The sequence below is a fragment of the Nicotiana tabacum genome, chromosome 7 (assembly GCF_000715075.1).
Source record: "Nicotiana tabacum cultivar K326 chromosome 7, ASM71507v2, whole genome shotgun sequence".
Classification (NCBI taxonomy): Eukaryota; Viridiplantae; Streptophyta; class Magnoliopsida; order Solanales; family Solanaceae; genus Nicotiana; species Nicotiana tabacum.
In genome coordinates, this window is record NC_134086.1 from 117931544 (window position 1) to 117953507 (window position 21964).

Here is a 21964-nt window from a genome sequence, read left to right on the forward strand (position 1 = left end):
TATCTCGTCTAACATCTCTTTGGAATATAAGTAATACAAATTTCGACTATCAATTAGACCAATGATAGTACTATATTACGTCACAATTTGTCAAAATTTTTATTTCATCAAAATATTATAAACTTTAACTATTGGATATAAATATTTAACCTGATTGTTTATTCGGTAGATGCGTCACTACATTCCCAAATATATCTACTAAATAATGTAATTTTTCATAAAACTTCAGTCACCTAATTAGGCCAGTCTTCAGGAAGTTGTTCTTTAAGCAAATTTTCTTAGATCTTTATCCAATAATATTAATTAAATAGTTATTATTTTTTTTAAAAATATTAAAAGCTTGAAAAATTGAATAATAACTTAAATTTTTGAAAAGGAGATATAGTGCATTCCTAAAATCACCCTACAAGGAAATAATAACATTTTTTTATTATTAATTATCAAATAATGAATACAAAAAATAATGAAGCTTTAAAATAAATGGTAACATTTTCACAATTAATTTATCTTTAAGATTCTAACACAAATATTTTATGTAGAAAGAGAATTATATATTTAAAGAATTGATTTTTCTAATGTAGAGGAAGGTTTAGTAAACAATATTTATTACGACTATAGATTATAAGTAAGTATAATTAGTTTTCCATTTCCATGAAGAATAATAAATAAAACCTAATTTAATTTGTCAACATTCTAAAATAAATATTTTATGTAGAAAATAAATTATTTTTATATAACAAACAGATTTAAAGATTTAAAATATGTTATGATTTTTTTCTCGAGTTGAGTCTTTTTTCCCCCTTGAAATCTATATGTCTATTTCTTACATGGCGGTAATATTTGTTTTTTGTAATCAAGATACATAGTATTCGTTCATATAGACTTAGAATCTTTCTAACTTTGTATCAAAATTAAAAGACAACGAAAGTAATTATCTTGTCTAAAAGATATGGCGTTGGTAAATAGAATATGGTTATATAGTTTATTTTAAATTCTTCAAAAAATTAGTTAATTTAAAGGTCCTAAATCTTAGGGAGATAATTAAATAACTTTTTTGTCTAGGGTGAACTCTAATTTTAAAAGGGTAAAAAATACGAACATATTTCGCCAAGGGCCTTTGTGCTTTTAATATAATATAAGTTTTTAAGTGTAAGATTTACATAAAATAAACTCTTAATATTTTTAAAGGTTTTGGACTTTTTACATAATTTAAATAAGAAAAAAATTAATAAGTAAAATTTTAATTAATTTTAAACTCCTAAACATAGATTTGTATAAAGTAAACTCTAAACAGTTTTAAAGTTGTAAATGGTAGAACTTTCTGCATAATTCAAATAAGAAAGATTTTAATGCATAAAATTTTAATTCATTTAACTGTTAAATATAAGGTAAAAATTAAATTGATTTTAAAGTCCTAAATTTTAGGATTTTCTACCCAATTTAAATAAGGAATGATTTAATACTTAAAATATAGTAATTAATTTTCAAGTCCTAAATATTAGGAAAATGAGTTAAATGACTATTTTGTCTAGTGCAAAATTAATTCTTAAATGGTAAAAAAGTCGAAAAATGCATATTTTATTTTGTATATATTTTTGGTATATATATACATTATGTATGTTATATATAAAAATTATACAAATCTTATACACTTTTTCGGCTACCGAATGTAAATAATTTCCGGCGCGGGCTAAAAGAAAAAGGCCCCCATATCTATGGGTGAGGTTTTGTTGCTGAGGCATGACATTCACATTCATGAATAAAACAACCTTGCATCCATTTATGTTTTCAAAGTTACTTGACCTAAATGATTAAGTCGATAAAAAAATCACTCCTGAATAACTTTAATATACAAGAAATAGGAAGCTCAATTTTGCAAGGAAATGGTAGCCTGATATTATATGCTTTGCTTCAGCCTTCCACACGGCTTACTTTAATTCTCGAATATGAAAACACGGAAAGAAACACCTGAATAAATTGATCACACACCCAAAAGCTCCACCAGCTCTCTCTGTTCTTGCTTCTGTTGTCACAGGTACACCATACACTTGATTCGGAACCATATACTGTTGAGGCAAAGTACTAGTACTAATATTATCCGACGGTGTTGCCTTTGGTTGATTGATCTCACTAACATTATTGGAGTGCTGAGAATTAGTGCCATGAGTTTGGTTTAGATTTGCTGATGTCGAAGTTGAACCTTGCTCTGTTGTGAAAATGGAGTCATGTAATTGCTGCTGCTCGTACTCGAACCAAGGCGGCAAGGGCGGTGCTGACGGCTGAATTGGGTAATTATAAGGGCATTGATAATAGCAGGAGAGCAATGGTGGTGGCGGTGATGGTGGTTGTTCAAGAAGAGGAGCTCTCTTTTTCTTCTTCTTTCTTGACCAGAACTTGAGTTTCTTCATTGCTTTTGTTAACTTCATTGGCTTTGTTTTTCCTCAATAGTGAGAGTGTCGAAGATGATTGTTGTGATGTGAAAACCAAAATGCTCAAAAAAAAAGGGAATACAGAGATGAGGATTATATGATACACTATCCGTTAAGAAAATGATACAATGTGAAGCTTTTTTCAAATTTCATGACCGTTACCTTTAGATAGCTCCATCAACTTTTTGAAAAAGAACATTGTTAGTGCTAATCTTGCATTATTTGCTGACTATTTAGCCGAGGGCCTTTTCGGAAACAACCTCTCTATTCCTCTAGAACAGGAATTCTTCTAGAATTGGGGTAAAGTCTGCGTTCACACTTGACACTATCTTCCCCAGGCCCCATTTGTGAGATTCCACTGGGTTGTTGTTGTTGTTTGCTCACTATTTCGCCCCATCTTCTTTGTCTACTTCAATAATGATATAGAAATAATTCTATGCCACGCTCTTCCTCCCACCGTTACGATTGTGAATTTAAGTTTTTTGTACTAATAGAGTAATACGTACTACTCCCTCCGTTCTAATTTATATGAATCTGTTTGACCGAGCATGAAGTTTAAGAAAAAAATAATTTTTTTTGGAATTTATGGTTCTAAACAAGTTGAAAAGGGGCTCAGAGTATTTGGGATAGATAATACATATATGATCAGATGCATACGTGGTAAAAGGCTTCTTAGAGTTGGAGAAAGAATTTCTTATTTAAATTGCAATGTACAATGATTCGAGAAGTAAGAATTTTCTTTTCTTAAAACAAAACAAAATACATCCTTTTCTTTTCCGAAAAATATTAATTTATTTTTACGATGAGTGTCTTTTTTCTTTTTTTTTCTTTTTATTCTTTCTTTCCTATAATTCCATTACATTATACAATTTAACTTTTAAAGGTCAAGATTACAAATATTTGAGGCAAAATTAATGTTGACCAATTCAAATATGAAAAGTGAAAGTTGAACAACTTAAAACTGCTTAAGAATCCTATCTATGATGAGTGTTTTTGATAATAATATTATAATAGCAAAATATATAAACAAACATTTAAACTTACTCAATGATCATGTTGACAGTTCAACTTGACAACCCTGGTCCGAGCGATCTTACGCATGTGCTCCAAGCGCGAGTGATGTGGCAAAGTAACAATTAGCAAATGACATGTAAAATTCATATAAAAACAAGAGAGAAAGAAAAACGAAACATTTTAACTGGAAAAAAGAGGCCCTCACCCACCCCCACGAATCCCAGCTTATATAAATTTTACTTTTTAAATATTAACTAATGAATTTTTTCAGTTCGTTACTTCTATCGTGGTATAACAAATACAAATAGTTGGAGGAAGAAAGAACAATAGTTGGGTTAAGCCCCCCCCCCAAAAAAAAAACAATTATTAGACGTAAAGAATTTTGGCTCTCTAGTTGAAGAGGGTTTAATGGCGATAGAAGAGTTTAAGGCCTCACTGGTGGACATCTTTTATGGGATGTGGATGTTAAGAGAAAGAAATAGAAGATAGAGAACGATTGGGGATGGGCACTTGGAATGAAATAGAATTTTTCTTTTTTTTTTTTTTGCTGAAAATTGGTCAAAATAACATCTCATACGCTCAAATGTGAAGACGACACACCTATTGTGCCAAGTCAGATTTGAGTGTCTATGAGACATACTTGAGTCAAGTTAAAATGTATATTTGATCATTGAGTAAGTTTAATTGTCATATTAACAATTGAGGCGAAAATTGAATATTTATCTAGTATTTTGCCTATTATAATACTACACAATTATAGTCTTTGCAAAAGCAACTCTAGGGAAAGGCAAGTAAAACCCTTGCCTAATGCCTCCAAATGTTTAAGCCCCCAAAAATATGAATCATTAATATATTATTATATAATTATTAATAAAAAAAATTTAAATTTTAATATATTTTAAAATAATACAAGTAAGATTGAGTGAGTTAATAGGATAATTTTTTTTCTCTCTAAATTAAATAATATATTTAGCTTCTCATTAATTGTATTTTTCTTCCTTTATGTATAATAATTTTTCATGTTTCTCACGATTTTCTTTCTAAGTTCAACTCATATTTTCTAAATGAAATATTCCTTTTTGTCACATTTTGATTGATCCACGTATCAGAAAGCAAGTTCTTTTGTGTCTTATCTTTAACTAATTTTTTTTTGAAACAAGTGTCGCAAGGTTCAAAACAAGATGAACAATGGGTTCACCCCTTTGCCATTTTCATTTAAGGGGAAATTTCAATACCACATGATATGTGCCTAACTCACACATCATATATTGTGCTCTCACCACTAGGTCAAAGTCATTTAAGATTTTATTTGTTTATTATATGAATTTTATGAAAGAAGTTTCAGGGTCTTTTAATATATTATGTTTTAGGCCTCTGGTTCCGTTGAGCCACCTTTAATTACGTCAATAATTATTACAGACCACTACCCCATCATGAAGGTATTATTCAACCAGCTTTATTCACATTTGGTAACTAAATGACACATTTACTGTCTTTAATGTTCTTGTCATTGTTGTATAAGTCTTATCTTAATTGAGACTCTATAAAAATTTGACTAAGAATACCAGGGGTAAACAAGTGGCTCTAGTAGGAGACTAGTAAAGCCGTGATTTAAGTCCCAAAATTTTTAATAATAGATTTTATATGTTTATTTCAAATTACACAATATTAGTGTTTGTAGAAAAAATAAAAAAAGTACAAAAATTTTGGAAATGTTATGAATAAAATTCTATTTAGAGTGAATGCCTATCTTGTAGAGAGTTTTACTTTGTGGCTAAGTCATTTTACCCTATAAATAGAGGGGTCTTACCCTATTATAAATCATCCCAAAATTCAATAAGAATTTCCTCTCTTTCTTTCTCTGCAATATTATTCTTCTACTTTTATTGTTTTATAACATGTTATCAGCACGAGACTCTACCGTCTCAAGAAGATTAAGGTACAACTTTTCTCCTCTTTTAATTATGACTGGTATTATGAAAAGAAAGTTCGTTGCCCTTGAAATTTCGGGCAAGAACTATATGACATGGGTGTTGGATGCTGAAATCCATTTAGATGCAATGGGTCTTGGAGACGCCATTAAAGACAAAACTAAAGCATCCACCCAAGACTGTGCTAAGGCCTTGATTTTCTTGCGCCATCACCTTGATGAAGGGTTGAAAATAGAATATCTCACAGTCAAAGATCCACTTGTTTTTTGGAATGGCTTAAAGGAAAGATATGACAACTTAAAGTTGGTCACTCTTCCACAAACACGATATGATTGGGCTCATCTGAGGCTCCAAGACTTTAAGTCTATTTCTGAATATAATTCTGTGATGTTCAGAATTACTTCTAAATTGAAACTCTGTGGAGATACTATCACTGATTATGATATTCTTGAAAAACGTTCACAACGTTTCATGCCTCCAATATGGTCTTGCAACAGCAATACAGAGAGAAAGGTTTCAAAAAGTACTCTGAGTTGATTTCTTTTCTCCTTGTGGCTGAGCGAAACAATGACTTGCTCATGAGAAATCACGAAAATCGGCCCGCTGGGTCTACACCATTACCTGAAGTGGATGAAGTATATTCCCATTATGCTAAGCGTGGAAAAGGCCGTGACCCTATTCGTGGTCGTGGTCGTGTGCATGGTCGTGGCCGTGGACAAGGAAGAAATTTTCCTAGTGTTGATCAGCCCCCAAAGAAAAATAACCACCAAAAGTGGAAAGGGAAAGATGAGAAACCAAAAGCAAATGGTTCAAAAACCGAATGTTATCATTGCGGTGGAAAAGGCCATTGGGCAAATATTTGTCGTGTACCAAGACATTTGGTTGAGCTTTATCAAGCATCTCTAAAGAATAAAGGCCATGAAGCTAATCTTGTCTATGACAATGAATTTGACATCACCCACTTAGATGTGGCAGACTTCTTTGAGTGCCCTGATGGAAAAATAGACCACTTGATTGGTGATGGATCTGTGGTTAAAGAAAATTGAGTAGTTTTATTTTTATTTTTCGCCTATTCTTAGTAGCTAGTGAATAAACATCATGTAACCATAGTTCTTTACATGAGTAGTAGTCATTAATATTATTTATTTTATAAAATAATGTTAGTTCATTTTGACTAAATATCGTTCTAATATTCATTTTAAATAATTACTATTATTTGATATTACTTAATTATGTGGCTGCTGATACAACATGAACGCTGCGGTATGAAATCGTATTCGTTTTGCGCATGGTGATTATCATTGATGTACTATTGTGATTGTGGTGTTTGAACTGGTAATTAATTATGGTATTGGGCAAATATAATGCAACACACTTTACAATGATTTGTGTTTAAGAATACACACGTAAGAATACAAAAGTTTTGTACTATTAATTTTTTAATTAATATTTATTACTCCAATAACGTCAAAGTGATATTGATCCTACCAGATTGTGGGTTATAAAGTGTATAGGAACATGATCCTTACCTTTAGGGAATTCAACAACAAATCTTTGTTCATTTATGCATAATAAATTGCCTACTTTATTTACGTTTGCAGCAAATATGATATCTCTCAAAGCAAACTTGGATCAAAGTTCAATTGTAAAAATATTTGTTTAGTTGATTCATGTACGACACATACAATATTCAAAGAGAAGAAATATTTCTCTCATTTAAGTATGTGTAAGGCAGATGTTACTACAATTTCTGGTAGTAGTAAATTAATTGAAGGCTCTGGAAGAGCTACTATAACTCTGCCTAAGGGAACAATACTTATCATAGGGAATGCAATGTTCTCCTCCAAGTCCAAGAGGAACTTGTTGAGTTTTAAAGATATCCGTCGAAATGGATATCATATTGAGACAATAGATGGGAATAATCTTGAATATCTCATCATTACCAAGAATGTCTCTGGACAAAAGAGGGTTATTGAGAAGTTCTCATCTTTATTTTGTGGCCTGTATTGGACAAGAATTAGTGCAATTGAGACACATTCTACCGTAAACCAAAAGGTTACTGATTCCAATACTTTTGTACTTTAGCATGATCGATTGGAACACCCTGGATCAATTATGATGAGACGAATTATAGAAAACTCAAATGGACATTCATTAAAGAATTTAAAGATTCTTTTAAATAATGAATTTTCTTGCACTTCTTGTTATCAAGGCAAGTTAATTATTAGACCATCACCAACAAAGGTTGGAATTGAGTCCTCTGCGTTTTTGGAACATATACAAGGGGACATTTGTGGACCTATTCACTCACCTAGTGGGTTGTTTAGATATTTTATGGTCTTAATAGATGCATCTTCTAGATGGTCCCATTTGTGCCTATTGTCATCTCGCAACCTCGCGTTTGCAAAATTAATGGCACAAATAATTCGATTACATGCACAATTTTCCGATAATCCAATTAAGTCTATTAGACTTGATAATGCTGCTGAGTTTTCATCTCAAGAATTTAATGATTATTGCTTATCAATTAGGATAAAAGTGGAACATCTTGTAGCTCATGTTCACACTCAAAATGGTCTTGTAGAGTCTTTAGTTAAACGTTTGCAATTGATAACAAGACCATTACTCATGAAAACGAGGCTGCCCACTTCCGTTTGGGGTCATGCCATTTTGCATGCAGCAATGCTAGTTCGTCTCAGACCGACAAATTATCATAAATATTCCCCGTTGCAACTAGTTTTGGGTCATGAACCTAATATATCCCATTTAAGAATTTTTGGATGCGCAGTATATGTGCCTGTAGCACCGCCATATCGCACCAAAATGGGTCCCCAAAGAAGGTTAGGAATATATGTTGGGTTTGAATCGCCCTCCATTATTCGCTATCTTGAAACATTAACGGGGGATTTATTCACTGCTCGATTTGCAGATTGTCGATTCGATGAGACACTTTTCCCAAAATTAGGGGGAGAAGTTGGTGAAATCAAACGGGAAATTTTGTGAAAAAATCCATCATTATCTCATCTTGATCCACGTGCCTCTATTTGTGAAAAAGAGGTGCAAAAGATTATCCATTTGCAAAGAATAACAAATCAAATGCCAGACGCATTTACGGATTTGAAAAGGATAACAAAATTACATATCCCTGCAGAGAATGTTCCAATCCGTATTGATGTCCCTATTGGACAATCTTCTAGTGTCATAGCTAATAAGTCAAAAGCACGCCTAAAACGTGGTAGACCATTAGGTTATAAGGATCGAAATCCTAGAAAAAGGAAAGCAAATGATCAAAATGACACTACGAAAGAATCTCATGAAGAAATCCACAATTTAATAAATTCTGAGATTCATGAGAAATCCACTGAGCCCGAGACTCAAGAAAATAAGGAACTATCAATAAATCCAATCGATATTAAGACAAAGTTGAATCTAGTGGATATAATGGTGGATTATGTCTTTGCATATTATGTTGCATCTAGCATTATGCAAGAAAGTGAGGATCTTGAACCTCAATCTGTTGGAGAATGTCGACAAAGACTTGATTGACCAAAATGGCAAGAAATAATCCAATCAGAGTTGAACTCACTTGCAAAATGTGAAGTTTTTGAGCTTGTAGTCCAAACACCTAATGGTGTTAAGCCTGTTGGCTATAAGTGGGTTTTTGTACGCAAGAGAAATGAGAAAAATGAGGTACAAAGTTGCACAAGGATTTTCACAAAGGCCTGGTGTCGATTATGAAGAGACATATTCACCCGTTATGGATGCTATAACGTTCCGTTATCTCATTAGTTTTGCTGTCCATGAAAAGCTTGACATGCATTTAATGGATGTGGTTACCGCCTACCTTTATGGCTCACTTGACAATGAGATATACATGAAAATTCTTGATGGATTTAAAATGCCAAACGCACATAATTCAAAGTCCCGGGAAATATTTTCAATCAAATTGCAAAGATCTTTGTATGGTCTAAAGCAATCAGGACGAATATGGTATAATCGTCTTAGTAAGTATTTATTAAAGGAAGGCTATATAAATGATGCCATTTGCCCATGTGTTTTTATAAAAAAAACAACATCGGAATTTGTTGTACTTGTCGTATATATTGATGACATAAACCTTATTGGAACTCCTATAGAACTCCAAAAGGCAATTGATTATTTAAAGAAGGAATTCAAGATGAAAGATCTCGGAAAGACAAAATTATGTCTTGGTTTGCAAATTGAACATTTGGCAAACGGAATTTTTGTTCATCAATCTGCCTACATAGAAAAGGTATTGAAACGGTTTTACATGGATGGAGCACATCCATTAAGTACTCCGATGGTTGTTCGATCACTTGATGTGAATAAGGATCCATTCCGGCCTCAAGAAGAGAATGAAGAGCTACTTGGTCCTGAAGTACCATATCTTAGTGCAATTGGTGCACTAATGTATCTTGCTAATACTACAAGGCCTGACATAACTTTTTCAGTTAATGTCTTAGCAAGATATAGCTCTGCTCCTACAAGGAGACATTGGAATGGAATAAAACACATATTGCGGTATCTAAAAGGGACTATCGATATGGGCTTATTTTATGACAATAATTGCAGTCCCGATCTTGTTGGTTATGCTGATGCTGCATATTTATCTGACCCACACAAGGCTTGATCTCAAACAGGTTATGTGTTTACCTGTGGAGGCACTGCCATATCTTGGCGATCGACTAAGCAATCAATTGTGGCTACTTCATCTAATCATGCTGAGATAATTGCTATTCATGAAGCAAGTCGAGAGTGTGTGTGGTTGAGGTCTATAATACATCTTATTCGAGACAAATGTGGTTTGAAATGTGACAAGTTACCCACGATTTTGTATGAAGACAATGTAGCATGTATAACTCAATTGAAGGGAGGATTCATAAAAGGAGATAGGACAAAGCACATTTCACCAAAGTTATTTTTCACACATGATCTTCAAAAGAATGGTGATATCAATGTGCAACAGATTCGTTCAAGTGATAATATGGCTGATTTGTTCGCAAAATCTCTATCGACGTCAACCTTCAAGAAACTAGTGCACAAGATTGGGATGCGAAGGCTCAAGGATGTGAATTGATGCTCTCATCAAGGGGAGTTAATGTGAGTTGCACTCTTTTTTCCTTACAAGGTTTTGTCCCACTGGGTTTTCCTTGCAAGGTTTTTAACGAGACAACCAAAAGGCGTATTGTTAGATATGTGTACTTTTTTTCCTTTACTAGATTTGTTTCCCATTGGGTTTTATTTTAGTTAAGGTTTTAACGAGGCATATTACTTATTGAGTAGACATTCAAGAGGGAGTGTTATGAATAGAATTCTATTTAGAGTGAATGTCAATCTTGTAGAGAGTTTTATTTTGTGACTAAGTCATTTTTCCCCTATAAATAGAGGGGTCTTACCCTATTATAAATCATCCCAAAATTCAATAAGAATTTCTTCTCTTTCTTTCTCTGCAATATTATTTTTCTACTTTTATTGTTTTATTACAGGAAAAAAGAAAGAAAGAAAGAATGTCTACTCTTTAACAGTAAAAATATTTTAGAACTTTAAAATAAACTACTTAAATCTTCATATTAGTAAATACTTTAGTTACAACAATATCAAATGTAATATATTGCAAATACATGTCTAATATCTATTTATTTGAATTATTCCTTTCTAATATAAATAATAATATTACTATATGAAGTTAAAGACTTTATGTTGTTTAATAATGTTATACTATAAACAACAAGTATGAAAGAGATAGCAGCACCACAAGAAATACTTGTGAGTCTGCACCTGATAAAGTGAATTCCCCAAGTGGAAAAACCTTCTCAGCAGGCTTCACCCAAGTGAACGAGAAACAATGGCAGATTTCTTGCTCTAAACCCTGCAAAAACTATCTATGAAAGCATTCAAGTAAAAGTCGTCAAGGTGGATAAAGTGTGAAGTCATGGATAATTAGGATTTAAGAAGCCAAAAAAGCCAATCAAGAGGTAACTTCAACCAAATCAGAAGTTTATAGACTTTTTATAATGGTCTATTCATCAAAAAGTTTCTCCAATTCGACCAGGATAGCTGGTCATTTTACTACATGAAACAAGATACAAAATCTGAAATGAACTTGAAAGAAAAAATTTGATAACTACAACAAAGCTACTAAATAGATACTAACTATAAGCTAGTCGCGACTTCATCCGCTATTCATTCGACTGACATGCCCGGTAAGAGGTAGCTAAAAAAAAATGCACCATCCACAATAACATCAATAAAGGGCATGAATATGATTAATTTTGTATACCATCTAGTATACACATCACTAGACGACATTTGAGTCAGCCTCCTCTTCATGATTTGTATATCTGTCAAGATCTTCTCCGATTTCTTCACTGTATCTTCATCCATAGTCTCTTCTCCGATAAGCTTCCTTCAGTTAACATAACCTTTAATGACCTAAGATTAACTTAGACCTTCACCTTCTGCGGCTCACTTGTTTTTCTTATCTTGGCTTCAAGATCTTTTTTCATGGCACACATCTTCTCCCTTAGATTCTTGGCCTCATCACATTTTTTTTGTCTCCTCTTCATCCCGTTTCTCTTCATCCCGTCCCCGCTCTTGAGAAAGTTTTTCAGCATGCTGCTTCTCTTCATCCCGTCGTCGCTCTGAAAAAATTTCAGCTTGCTCACTAGGGTTGGCAGCTAAATTCAGTCTTCTCTCTTCATCCTGTACTGAGACACGACTAGTCCGAGTAGCATATAGCAATGATGCAAGCTTGAGGTCCTTTTCCTTTGTCCTACAAAACTCCTTCAATGTAGTTATGGGTGAACTCAAATTCTTTCTAGATTCCTCAAATTTTGCTTCTTTTCCTTTGTCTGGGGTCTCCATCGTGAGGGAAACCATTTGCAGGAACTCGCTACAAATGATAAATATTAAAAAATAGAGAAATATTACATGTTAGGTTTCTGATTTATCCCGCGGTTCTTTTTGTTGTCCGAATTAAGATGAACTAACTCCGATTCAATTAAGAAAAATACATTTTTATCAAGAGACCAACATTTGAATCATAATATCTGAACTAATATCTGGGTTGAATGGGTTGAACCCAATTTGGATGAATGAAGAAGAAGATGAAAAAAGAAGAAACAGGTAGGAAGGTCGATAGAAACTAAGAGAGAAAGAAGTGATTCTTATTATCTGAATGAATTATATAGTGGTGTATATCTATATATATAGGTAGCTTACTAATTAACTATTACCAAGTAAATAAAAGCTATTAACTAACTAACTAACATTAGGAATGATTGTTAGTAACAAACTAACAACTTGTTTGGATGATTGTTCCCCATTGTATCGTATTGTATGTTTATCCCAAAATAATATTTGTTTTGATTGTTCCATTAAAATTGGTTGTATTGTATTGTTAAATCCATTATTATGGAACAATAAAAATTCCCCTTTTTGAAACAACCGATTTGGTGTGGTGGGATTGTTTTCTATTTTTCTTTCCAATTATGCCCTAACTTATTACTTCACAATTCTATATTACCCTTTAGCTTTTTTTGCTATTTTAACTCCAAATCTCCAACCTATAACCTACTTTGTTTTTTTCCAAAACTTCTGCCGCTAACGTTAAAGGTGTTTTGCCGCCTTCTGTTTTATTTTTTCTCCTAATTTGCTTTTAATTCAATTCTAATTAGTTGTGCTCCTTTGTTTTGTCTTCTTCTGTCTCGCTCCTTTGTTCTGCTTTCTTAAGGTGTTTTGCCTTCTTCTGTTTTATTTTTTTAAAATTATTTTTATGCATAATTTTTGATAAATTTAATATTTAAACAATTGAGGGTATTTTAGTAAACTTATCAATTATAGTACAATACGATACAGTCAAACTAAACAACAAAATATTAGTTAACAATAATAAACAATACAATCTATTCAAATATTGTATTTATAAAACGATACGATGCAATACAATACAATACATTATAAAACGATGAAGAACAATGATCCAAACAGAGTCTAACCAACTAATATAAAATTACTAGACTGCCCTTTCTAGACTATGTTATATCTTTCTCTACACTCCCCCTCAAGCTAGGTGCTGAAAATACATTAAGAGCACCTAGCTTGGAGGAAAGATATTCATGCTGCACCTTGTTGAGCCCTTTGGTTAAAATATCTGTTGGTTGCTCTTTTATTGATATGTAGGTTGTTTTGATAAGGCCTTGTATAATTTTTTCCCTGATGAAGTGGCAATCAATCTCTATGTGCTTTGTTCTTTCGTGATACACTGGATTTGCTGCAATTTGAATTGCAGCTTTACTATCACTAAATACTTTAACAGGTAACTTGATATCAACTCCCACTTCTTTTAGTAATCCAATTAACCAAATAAGTTCTGCCACAGTTGTTGCAAGACTTTTATACTCAGCTTCTGTTGAGCTTCTGAAAACAATTGTTTATCTTTTGGACTTCCACAAAATTAACGAATCTCCAAATTTAACCAAATAACCTAAAACAGACTTTCTTGAAAAAGGACAGGCTACCCAGTCTGCATCACAATAAACTAAAAGAGTGTTGTTGTTTTTCCTGGAGAGTCTAATTCCTTGCCCTGGATTGTTTTTGATATATTTGACAATTCTTAGAGCTGCTTCCTGTGAGACTTCTTTGGTCTTTCTAGGAACTGACTTAGTATTTGAATACTAAATGAGATATTTGATCTTGTCATTGTTAGATATAAGAGTTTGCCTATCAGTCTTTGATAGGAATTTATATATGCCAATTCTTCATTCATCAAGGCAGTAGACTTAGTTTTCTTGATATGTTCATCATATTCTGCTGTTGTAAGATTCATATTTACATCAAGAGGTGTTATTTCTTGTTTAGCAGTTGCAGTACCTGTCTCAGAAATCAATTCTAGTGCATATTTTCTCTGGTGCATGAGAATGCCTTATTTTGATATAGTAAATTCTATACCTAGGAAATACTTTATTCCCCCTAGGTCTTTCATCTTAAAGGACTGTTGTAGATGTGATTTGGTTTCCTCTATTAATTTCAGGGAATCACCTGTTATAAGCATGTCATCTATATATATTAGTACCATTGTGATACCTTCTGCAGTTTTCTTAAAGAATAAGGACTGATCATATTGACTTTGCTGAAATTGAGACTTTAGAAGAGCTTCTGTTAGTTTAGCATTCCATTGTCTGGGAGCTTGTTTCAATCCATATAAGAATTTGACAAGTCTGCATACTTTATTCTCCCCCTGACTTGTGAATCTTTGGGGCAGATCCATATATATCTCATATAATAAATCTCCATGTAAGAATGCATTATATACATCCATTTGATGTATATGACAGTGTTTTGTAGCTGCCATAACTAATATAGTTCTGACAATTTTCATTTTGATAACTGGAGAGAAGGTTTCTTGATAATCTATCCCTTCCTTTTGACTGAATTCCTTAGCTACTAGCCTAGCCTTAAATCTTTCTATTTCACCAGATGCCTTATATTTGATTTTGTATATCCACTTACAACCTATAGGAGTCTTACCAGTAGGCAAAGTTACTATGTCCCATGTGTGATTATTTTGTAGGGTTTCATTCTCAGCCTTCATAGCATCTATCCACTTAGGATTCTTTATAGCTTCAGAGTATAGAGTTGGTTCAGTAGTATTTGATGTTTCTGTTAAGTAGGCTTGATATGTAGGACTTAAGTGTTCATAGGTTAAGTATTTTGATATTGCATATGGTTCATTCTATTGTGCAGTTAATAACACAAAATCTTTCATCCATATAGGTGGTTTCTTTCCTCCACCTGACTTCCTTATGTTTAATTGATTAGTAATTGATTGTGGAATTTGATCTGTTTACTGTAGGACTGAGGTTTGTTGATTTTTAGGTCTGTACAACTTCTGTAGAGTTGGGTTCCTAATATTGTGTGAAATCTTATGTAGTATCAAGTGTAATTGAATCTTCTTGTTGATTTGAATACATATGACCTTCTAGAATTGTAGTTTATGGTATTGGATATGTTATATGTAAGAGTATGTCTGTTATGTTTGGTTGAATAAACACAACTTTGTTATTGTCCTGTTTGTTTTTAAAAGGAAATATGTCTTCTCTAAACTGAACATCTCTGCTTACAAAGAATCTTTTATCTATTAGATCATATAACACATATCCTTTTTGATCTGTAGCATATCCCGTGTGAATAGAAGGTTTTTCTCTAGGTATTAGTTTATCATTCTAATTAACCAATTTTGCATAGCATAAACAACCTATAACTTTAAGATGTTGTAGTGTAGGTTTTCTGTTATATAGTTTTTCATAAGGACTTTTATTATCAATTACAGAACTAGGAAATATGTTAATAATATATACAGCAGCAAGCACACAGTATCCTTAGAGTTTCATTGGTATATTTGCTTGAAACCATATAGCTCTAGTGAGTTCTAAGATATGTCTATGCTTTTTCTCAGCTACTCCATTTTGCTGAGGAGTATAAGGACATGTCTTTTGATGAATTACTCCTAGATTCTTAAAGAAATTTTCACAAACTGAATTAATAAACTCTGTACTATTATCAGTCCTGACTATTTTAACAATTGCTCCAAACTGTGTTTTCACAAAAGTAAAAAATTATTGTACAATCACATACACATCAGATTTCAATTTCAACAAGAAAATCCATGTCATCCTAGAAAAATCATCTACTACAGTTAGAAAGAATCTATTACCATCAACAGTAGGGATTCTGTAAGGACCCCACAAATCCATATGAACTAACTCAAAAATAATAGAAGTTCTTATGCTACTGATAGAAAAAGGATTTCTAGTTTGCTTTGCACAAGGACAAGTAGTACATAGATCTAATCTAGCAGATATATCTTGTGCATTTGCAGATAGTAGCTTCTTGAGAACAGTAGCAGATACATGTCCAAGTCTCCTATGCCAAAGATCAATGTCATTTGAACTAACTCCTTTACTGATTTCTGTCTACTTAGTGTTTAAACTAATTGCTTTATTTCCTGGTAATTTTTGTCTACTGAGAATGTATAAACCACTGTCTTCTTTACCAATCACTTTTACCCTCCCACTGAAGAGTTCCTGAAATATGCAAAAATCAGGGAAGAAAGCAATTGGACATTTAAGTTCTTTTGTTATTTTAAAGACAGATAAGAGATTATACTTAAATTGAGGTATGTAGAACACATTAGTTATAATGTCCTGTTCTGTTAATTCACTAGTTCCAATATGAGTAACTTGAGTAGTTTCTGCATTAGGCAATACTTTGTTTTACTGATTTGTTTGTATTAAAGATGCCTTATTTAACAATTCTAAATCAGCTACCATATGATTTGTAGCCCCTATGTCTATAATCCATTCTTGAAGAGTATTAGAGGCTAATAGATCACAAGGAATACATGCTGCATTAGCTGCTGGTGTTGCTGTAGTAGAAGCAAAAGTTGAATTATCTTTGTTGAGTAGTTGCACAATGTGATCATACTGCTCTTTAGTGAAAGTGCAATTTGCCATCCAAGGAGTATTGTTTACTTGTCCAATGTTCTGAGGATTGTTCACACTCATTGCACTGCTTGTTAGTTGAGAATTCTGAGAACTGTTCTCATTCTAATTACTGCCCTGATTACCCTGTATACCAATATCAGATAACACATTGTAAGCACTGTGTGTATTTATGTTCCTTTTCCTTGCCCTATATTCAGGAGGATAGCCTACAACTTTGTAGCAATTTTCTTTAGAATGTCCTCTTATTTTGCATACTTCATAGAATAGATTGAAATTTTTCCTAGTCAGTCTCTGATTATTTCCACCAGTCTTGGTATACATGGCTACATCATATTGATTAGTTCTAGATGTAGGATTTGCTCCTAGTAAGCCAACATTATTAGCAACTCATTTTTGACTCTCATCACTAATCACCATGGTATATTCTTGATTAACTGATGGCATTGAACTCATCAGTAGAATCTGACTCCTAGCTTGACCATAGGAATCATTTAATCCCATCAAGAACTGAAATAATTTTAATTTTTGCAAATGAACCACAAATCCTCTTGATTTTGGGCAGTCATACCCAGGTGCAGGGACCAGTGCCTCAAACTCCTCTCACAGATCTTTTAGTCTTGATAAATATGTAGAGACAAATGTTGTTCCTTGACTCAGCATTGCAATTTCTTTATGCAAATTATACGATCTTGAGCCATCAACTTTGTCAAATCTCTCATGCAAATCATTCCATCCCAATTAGTTGAAGCGATATGATTGGAATTCCACTAACATCAGATGGACTTAAAAATAACGGATGATTATAATCAAGTACATGCAAACCTCCTTGGTTAGGAATTGAAATAGGTACTCCAGGAGGAACAATTGGAACTCCATTAGGAACAATTTATTGTTCATTTCCATTCATAGTGATCAAGAATTTTTAAGGATTGAAATGTCGAAGAAGTGGATTTCAGAACTATTTCTATTTTGTGAATCAAGAAGTTGAATCGAGGTTTTAGCTACTCAATTAGCTGATCCTGCTCTGATACCATGAACTAATATCTGGGTTGAACCCAATTTGGATGAATGAAGAAGAAGATGAAAGAAGAAGAAACAGATATGAAGGTCCATAGAAACTAAGAGAGAAAGAAGTGATTCTTATTATCTGAATGAATTACATAGTGGTATATATCTATATATATAGGTAGCTTACTAATTAACTATTAATAACTAAATAGAAGCTATTAACTAACTAACTAACTAACATTAGGAATGTTTGTTAGTAACAAACTAACCAACTACTATAAAATTACTAGACTGCCCTTTCTAGACTATGTTATATCTTTCTCTACACTTTACAATTTTGAGCAATTAATATACGCATATTGGAAATGTGGATTACATAAATTATGATCTTTACCCCCTTCAACTCTCAGTCCTCCTTTCCATAAATACTTTGTTTTAATTTAGATCCTCATATAGTAGTCGTGTTAGGGATATAGTAGATATGCCCTAGATCCAATATCATATTTGATAATTTGAACATATTTTTGTGAACATTATTTGATATAAAATATGTATGGCATTAAATATTATTTTATCATTGTTATTAATTGCTTGATTAATTTGATAAGGTCCTTGATTAAATTTTGAGACTTGACATTGTGATGGAGATCATGATAATGAGAGTGAAATGTCTTACAATTTAATCTAAATTTTGTTCTTGATCGTAGGATTATTAATTTGGACATTAGTAATCCGGTTAGATCAATATTTATGTGATCGTCTTTTTTGGATAAAGATTAGTTGATCTCATTAACTAAATCACATAGATAGATGGCGCATATAGAGATATGGTCATTGAACCGACTCATTGGATAATTCCTAATAGTTAGAATTACCATAAACTGTCAATAGGATATTCTTTTGAAGAATGTGATGTAAGAGTTTCCTTTGACCTGAGATCGTCATAGTAATTGACAAGTTATTTATTGTGCTTTCATACTAGACACCTATGGCCCTAGGGCAATAGTTGAAAGGATATTGGGTGCGATTAAATACTTGTAGAATTAGTGATTGATCAAGATGGAATCTGTCAACTCTTGGTAATGAGTTTAATCTCCATGTTATCATAAATTATAAACGACCAAATTAAGACATTGGCTAGGGCAATTGAATGAAAGAAGAAAAGAGTTTCTTAGGTCATTCAATGGTCGATTACATTTGACATGAACACATAGTTGGTCGCCTATTAGGATTTGACAGTTGAACCATATCCTAGGGTGATCCAGAGCTATAAGGACAGAAGGAATTACTACATTATTCTTCTACTGGTTCTTGAGAGTAAATTGTATACTTCATTCTATCCGGTCGTTAAGGAGTGTTGCTAGACGCCACCCTTGATTAGTATATTGATGTGATCAATTTGCTACCGGCTTAGTATTGAACCTATGAGGTCGCACACTAACGAGTGTTCTGATCTTTGCTAAAGGATTAATTATTTTGTTATTTGATAATTAAATTATAGAATTTAATTAGTCAGATAAATAAATTATTAATCCAAATGAAATATTATTATACTCTTTGCTAGCACAGAGACTATAATTAATATTGTGAACGAATTGAAGTTTTCTATTTAAAATAGTTAAAATATATCTCTTGGTTGAAATATATATGTGATATATATAATTAATATTTATTTATATAAGAGACACACATAAAATATAAAATAAATGAATGGGTTGTTAGTAATTCCAATTTGAAATTGGATTGACTCACGTGCAATTTCATCCCATTTGGAATGAGACTAATATTCTATTAATATATGAAAGCAATTCCAACTTTGAGTTGGAATAATCACGTGACATTACTATTCGGCGAAACCCATCTGAATAGGATTCGAAATTTTATGAAAAATTATACAAAGTTTATTTTTGGAATAAACTTTTACCCTAAGTAAATTATTACCTCAACCAAGTAAAAAAAGGGTTTGTAGGTGATGCTATATAAGGAGTGATAGAGAAAATTTGCCGTATTATTATTTCTTGAGAAGAAAACCACTTTGTGAAAGTGAGAGTGCAATACAAAGCCAAGAGAGAGAATACAATTACAAGAAAAGTATTTCTTGTTCTTCTAATTTGAGTTGAGATTTTTGAGAAAAATTTCAACACAATATTCTTTGTTCAATTTGTTCGCGGGTTTCATCGATCAAAGAGTTGATAGCAAAGATCGGTCTCGGTGTGGATACGCATAGAGTCTTCGCACAATCGAAGAATTTGAAACGAGACTTTCTTCACGAGGTACGTCTTAGATCTGATCTATTGACATGTAAATAAATTTTAAATACGAAAAGATTTGCCTAAGATTGTTATTGTCTTCCGCTGCGTGTTACGAACACCTATATACAATCCTTCAAGTCGAACTTAAAGATCTACACTATTTGACAGAGCCCCTATCTAATTGAATGAGTGTTTGTTCGCAAAAAATTAAGCTTTATAAAATAAAATAATGGAAGTCAGATTATACTCATATAGCTTACGTGAGGAATTCACTACATGTGGAGGGGGAAAGAACACAAAGTAAAGAAAATGTATATTGATTGAATATAAACAAGAGGTAAAATATAAGGATGACTATCAATAGAGCCCATCGAGAAAATCAAAATTTAAGTCTCTATTTTCTGTAGCTTCACAACACTTGAGTAAAAACCAGAGAAGCAACAACCAGCAACACTTTCATGCTTGAAGTCCGCATTGAGTAGCCAGCTGAATTTGAATCTGAATTAGATGCTCCTAAAACCAAGAATAATACTCGAAATCAATTATAAGATAATCAAGTTTAATTGCCAGACCATAAAAAGAAGAAGAAAAAAATCAAGAAAATTGTCGAAAACTAGACGACTTCTTACTTATGATTAAGCACATGTTATACATACATAAACATATTTTCATTTACTAATACATGAAATGCTTTCATTACAATAGGAGAAAAAGAATGCTAATCAAATTATTAGTACGCGATATGCCTCTATTATATATATGTTGTTTGCGATTTCATCCCTTCCGTAGTTTCATATTAGAATGAGTGTGTTATCTTTATATATGTAAAGTACTATAGCTAGTTTGACAGAAAGTAATTAATGAGTTGGGTTGAATCCCTAAATTTGCCTCAGCTGGTTCAGGGCGACATACCTTTAAGACATCCAAGGTAATTAACGGGCTGTCCACATCTAGCAGGCAACATTTGAGCCTCGTTGACATTAATTCCAGCTTGCTCAGCTGCATTGCTCCCTTTAACGCTAACCATTTGACACAAACATTCAGGCATGTTTTCTATAACATCCTTTAGTGGATTACAGCAACTTTCTGGTGGATTCCCTCTTGATCCATTGAAAAAGTTCATACACGGCAACAACTTGTTTATACAGTTCGTGTTTTGACCCAATGCTACCTCAGATAACAATATGATCATCATTATCCTAGTTATCATAAACTTCATTTTCATTTTTGATACTCTAATTTGATTGTTCTTTAATTTTCTTTACTATTGAGTTCTTGCAAATGTTATGTTTATATATTTATTTGTGTGTAGTCTAATCCTGTTAGGGTGGAGGAGTTTGGTTGGAGTTGTTGATCTAACAGTGTCTAAAAAAAAATGATAATTTAGGTAAATAAGACGGCAAAAATATAGATAAGATAGGTTGAGCTACTACATACCTTGCTTCTCAATGTGATCATTTTCTTTTTCTCATTTTTTCCACCCTAGCTCTTATCACCACCAAAAAATTGGCAAATTAGTCACAAATCACAAACAATAAATTGACTTAAATATAGATTAAAAAATTGTCAGGGGATTAACATGTCTATTTGGAGACGGCATGTACACTTGAAATATGTGTCATATATTTGGATGAACATCTTCCCAACTTAGCTAATAGTAAATCTGCAAAGTTGGTAAATAAATAATTCAATGTTGCATGCTCTATCTTGCGGAAGAACCAAAGCTGTTTTATTTATTTATTGAGTACGTGTAATAATGCTTGAAGTTACAAGGCAACCCTTTGTTTTTCAAATGAAACAACCGT

The 21964-nt window shown here is 32.5% G+C and overlaps 2 protein-coding genes across 2 annotated transcripts; one reads left to right on the forward strand and one right to left on the reverse strand.

Annotated features, from left to right (window-relative positions):
• The first annotated feature begins 5856 nt into the window (after positions 1–5856).
• On the forward strand, positions 5857–6420 carry LOC142162249 (uncharacterized). Its single transcript, XM_075218579.1, has one exon. It carries the CDS (start codon positions 5857–5859, stop codon positions 6418–6420), a length of 564 nt encoding a protein of 187 aa, XP_075074680.1.
• Positions 6421–20450: 14030 nt separating this feature from the next.
• Positions 20451–21429, reverse strand: LOC107830839 (non-specific lipid transfer protein GPI-anchored 30-like). The gene is made up of 2 exons (XM_016658505.2): positions 21072–21429; positions 20451–20672 (listed from the first exon to the last, which is right to left on the reverse strand). Exons 1-2 carry the CDS (start codon positions 21382–21384, stop codon positions 20569–20571), a joined length of 417 nt encoding a protein of 138 aa, XP_016513991.1. The 5' UTR covers positions 21385–21429; the 3' UTR covers positions 20451–20568.
• Positions 21430–21964: the final 535 nt, after the last annotated feature.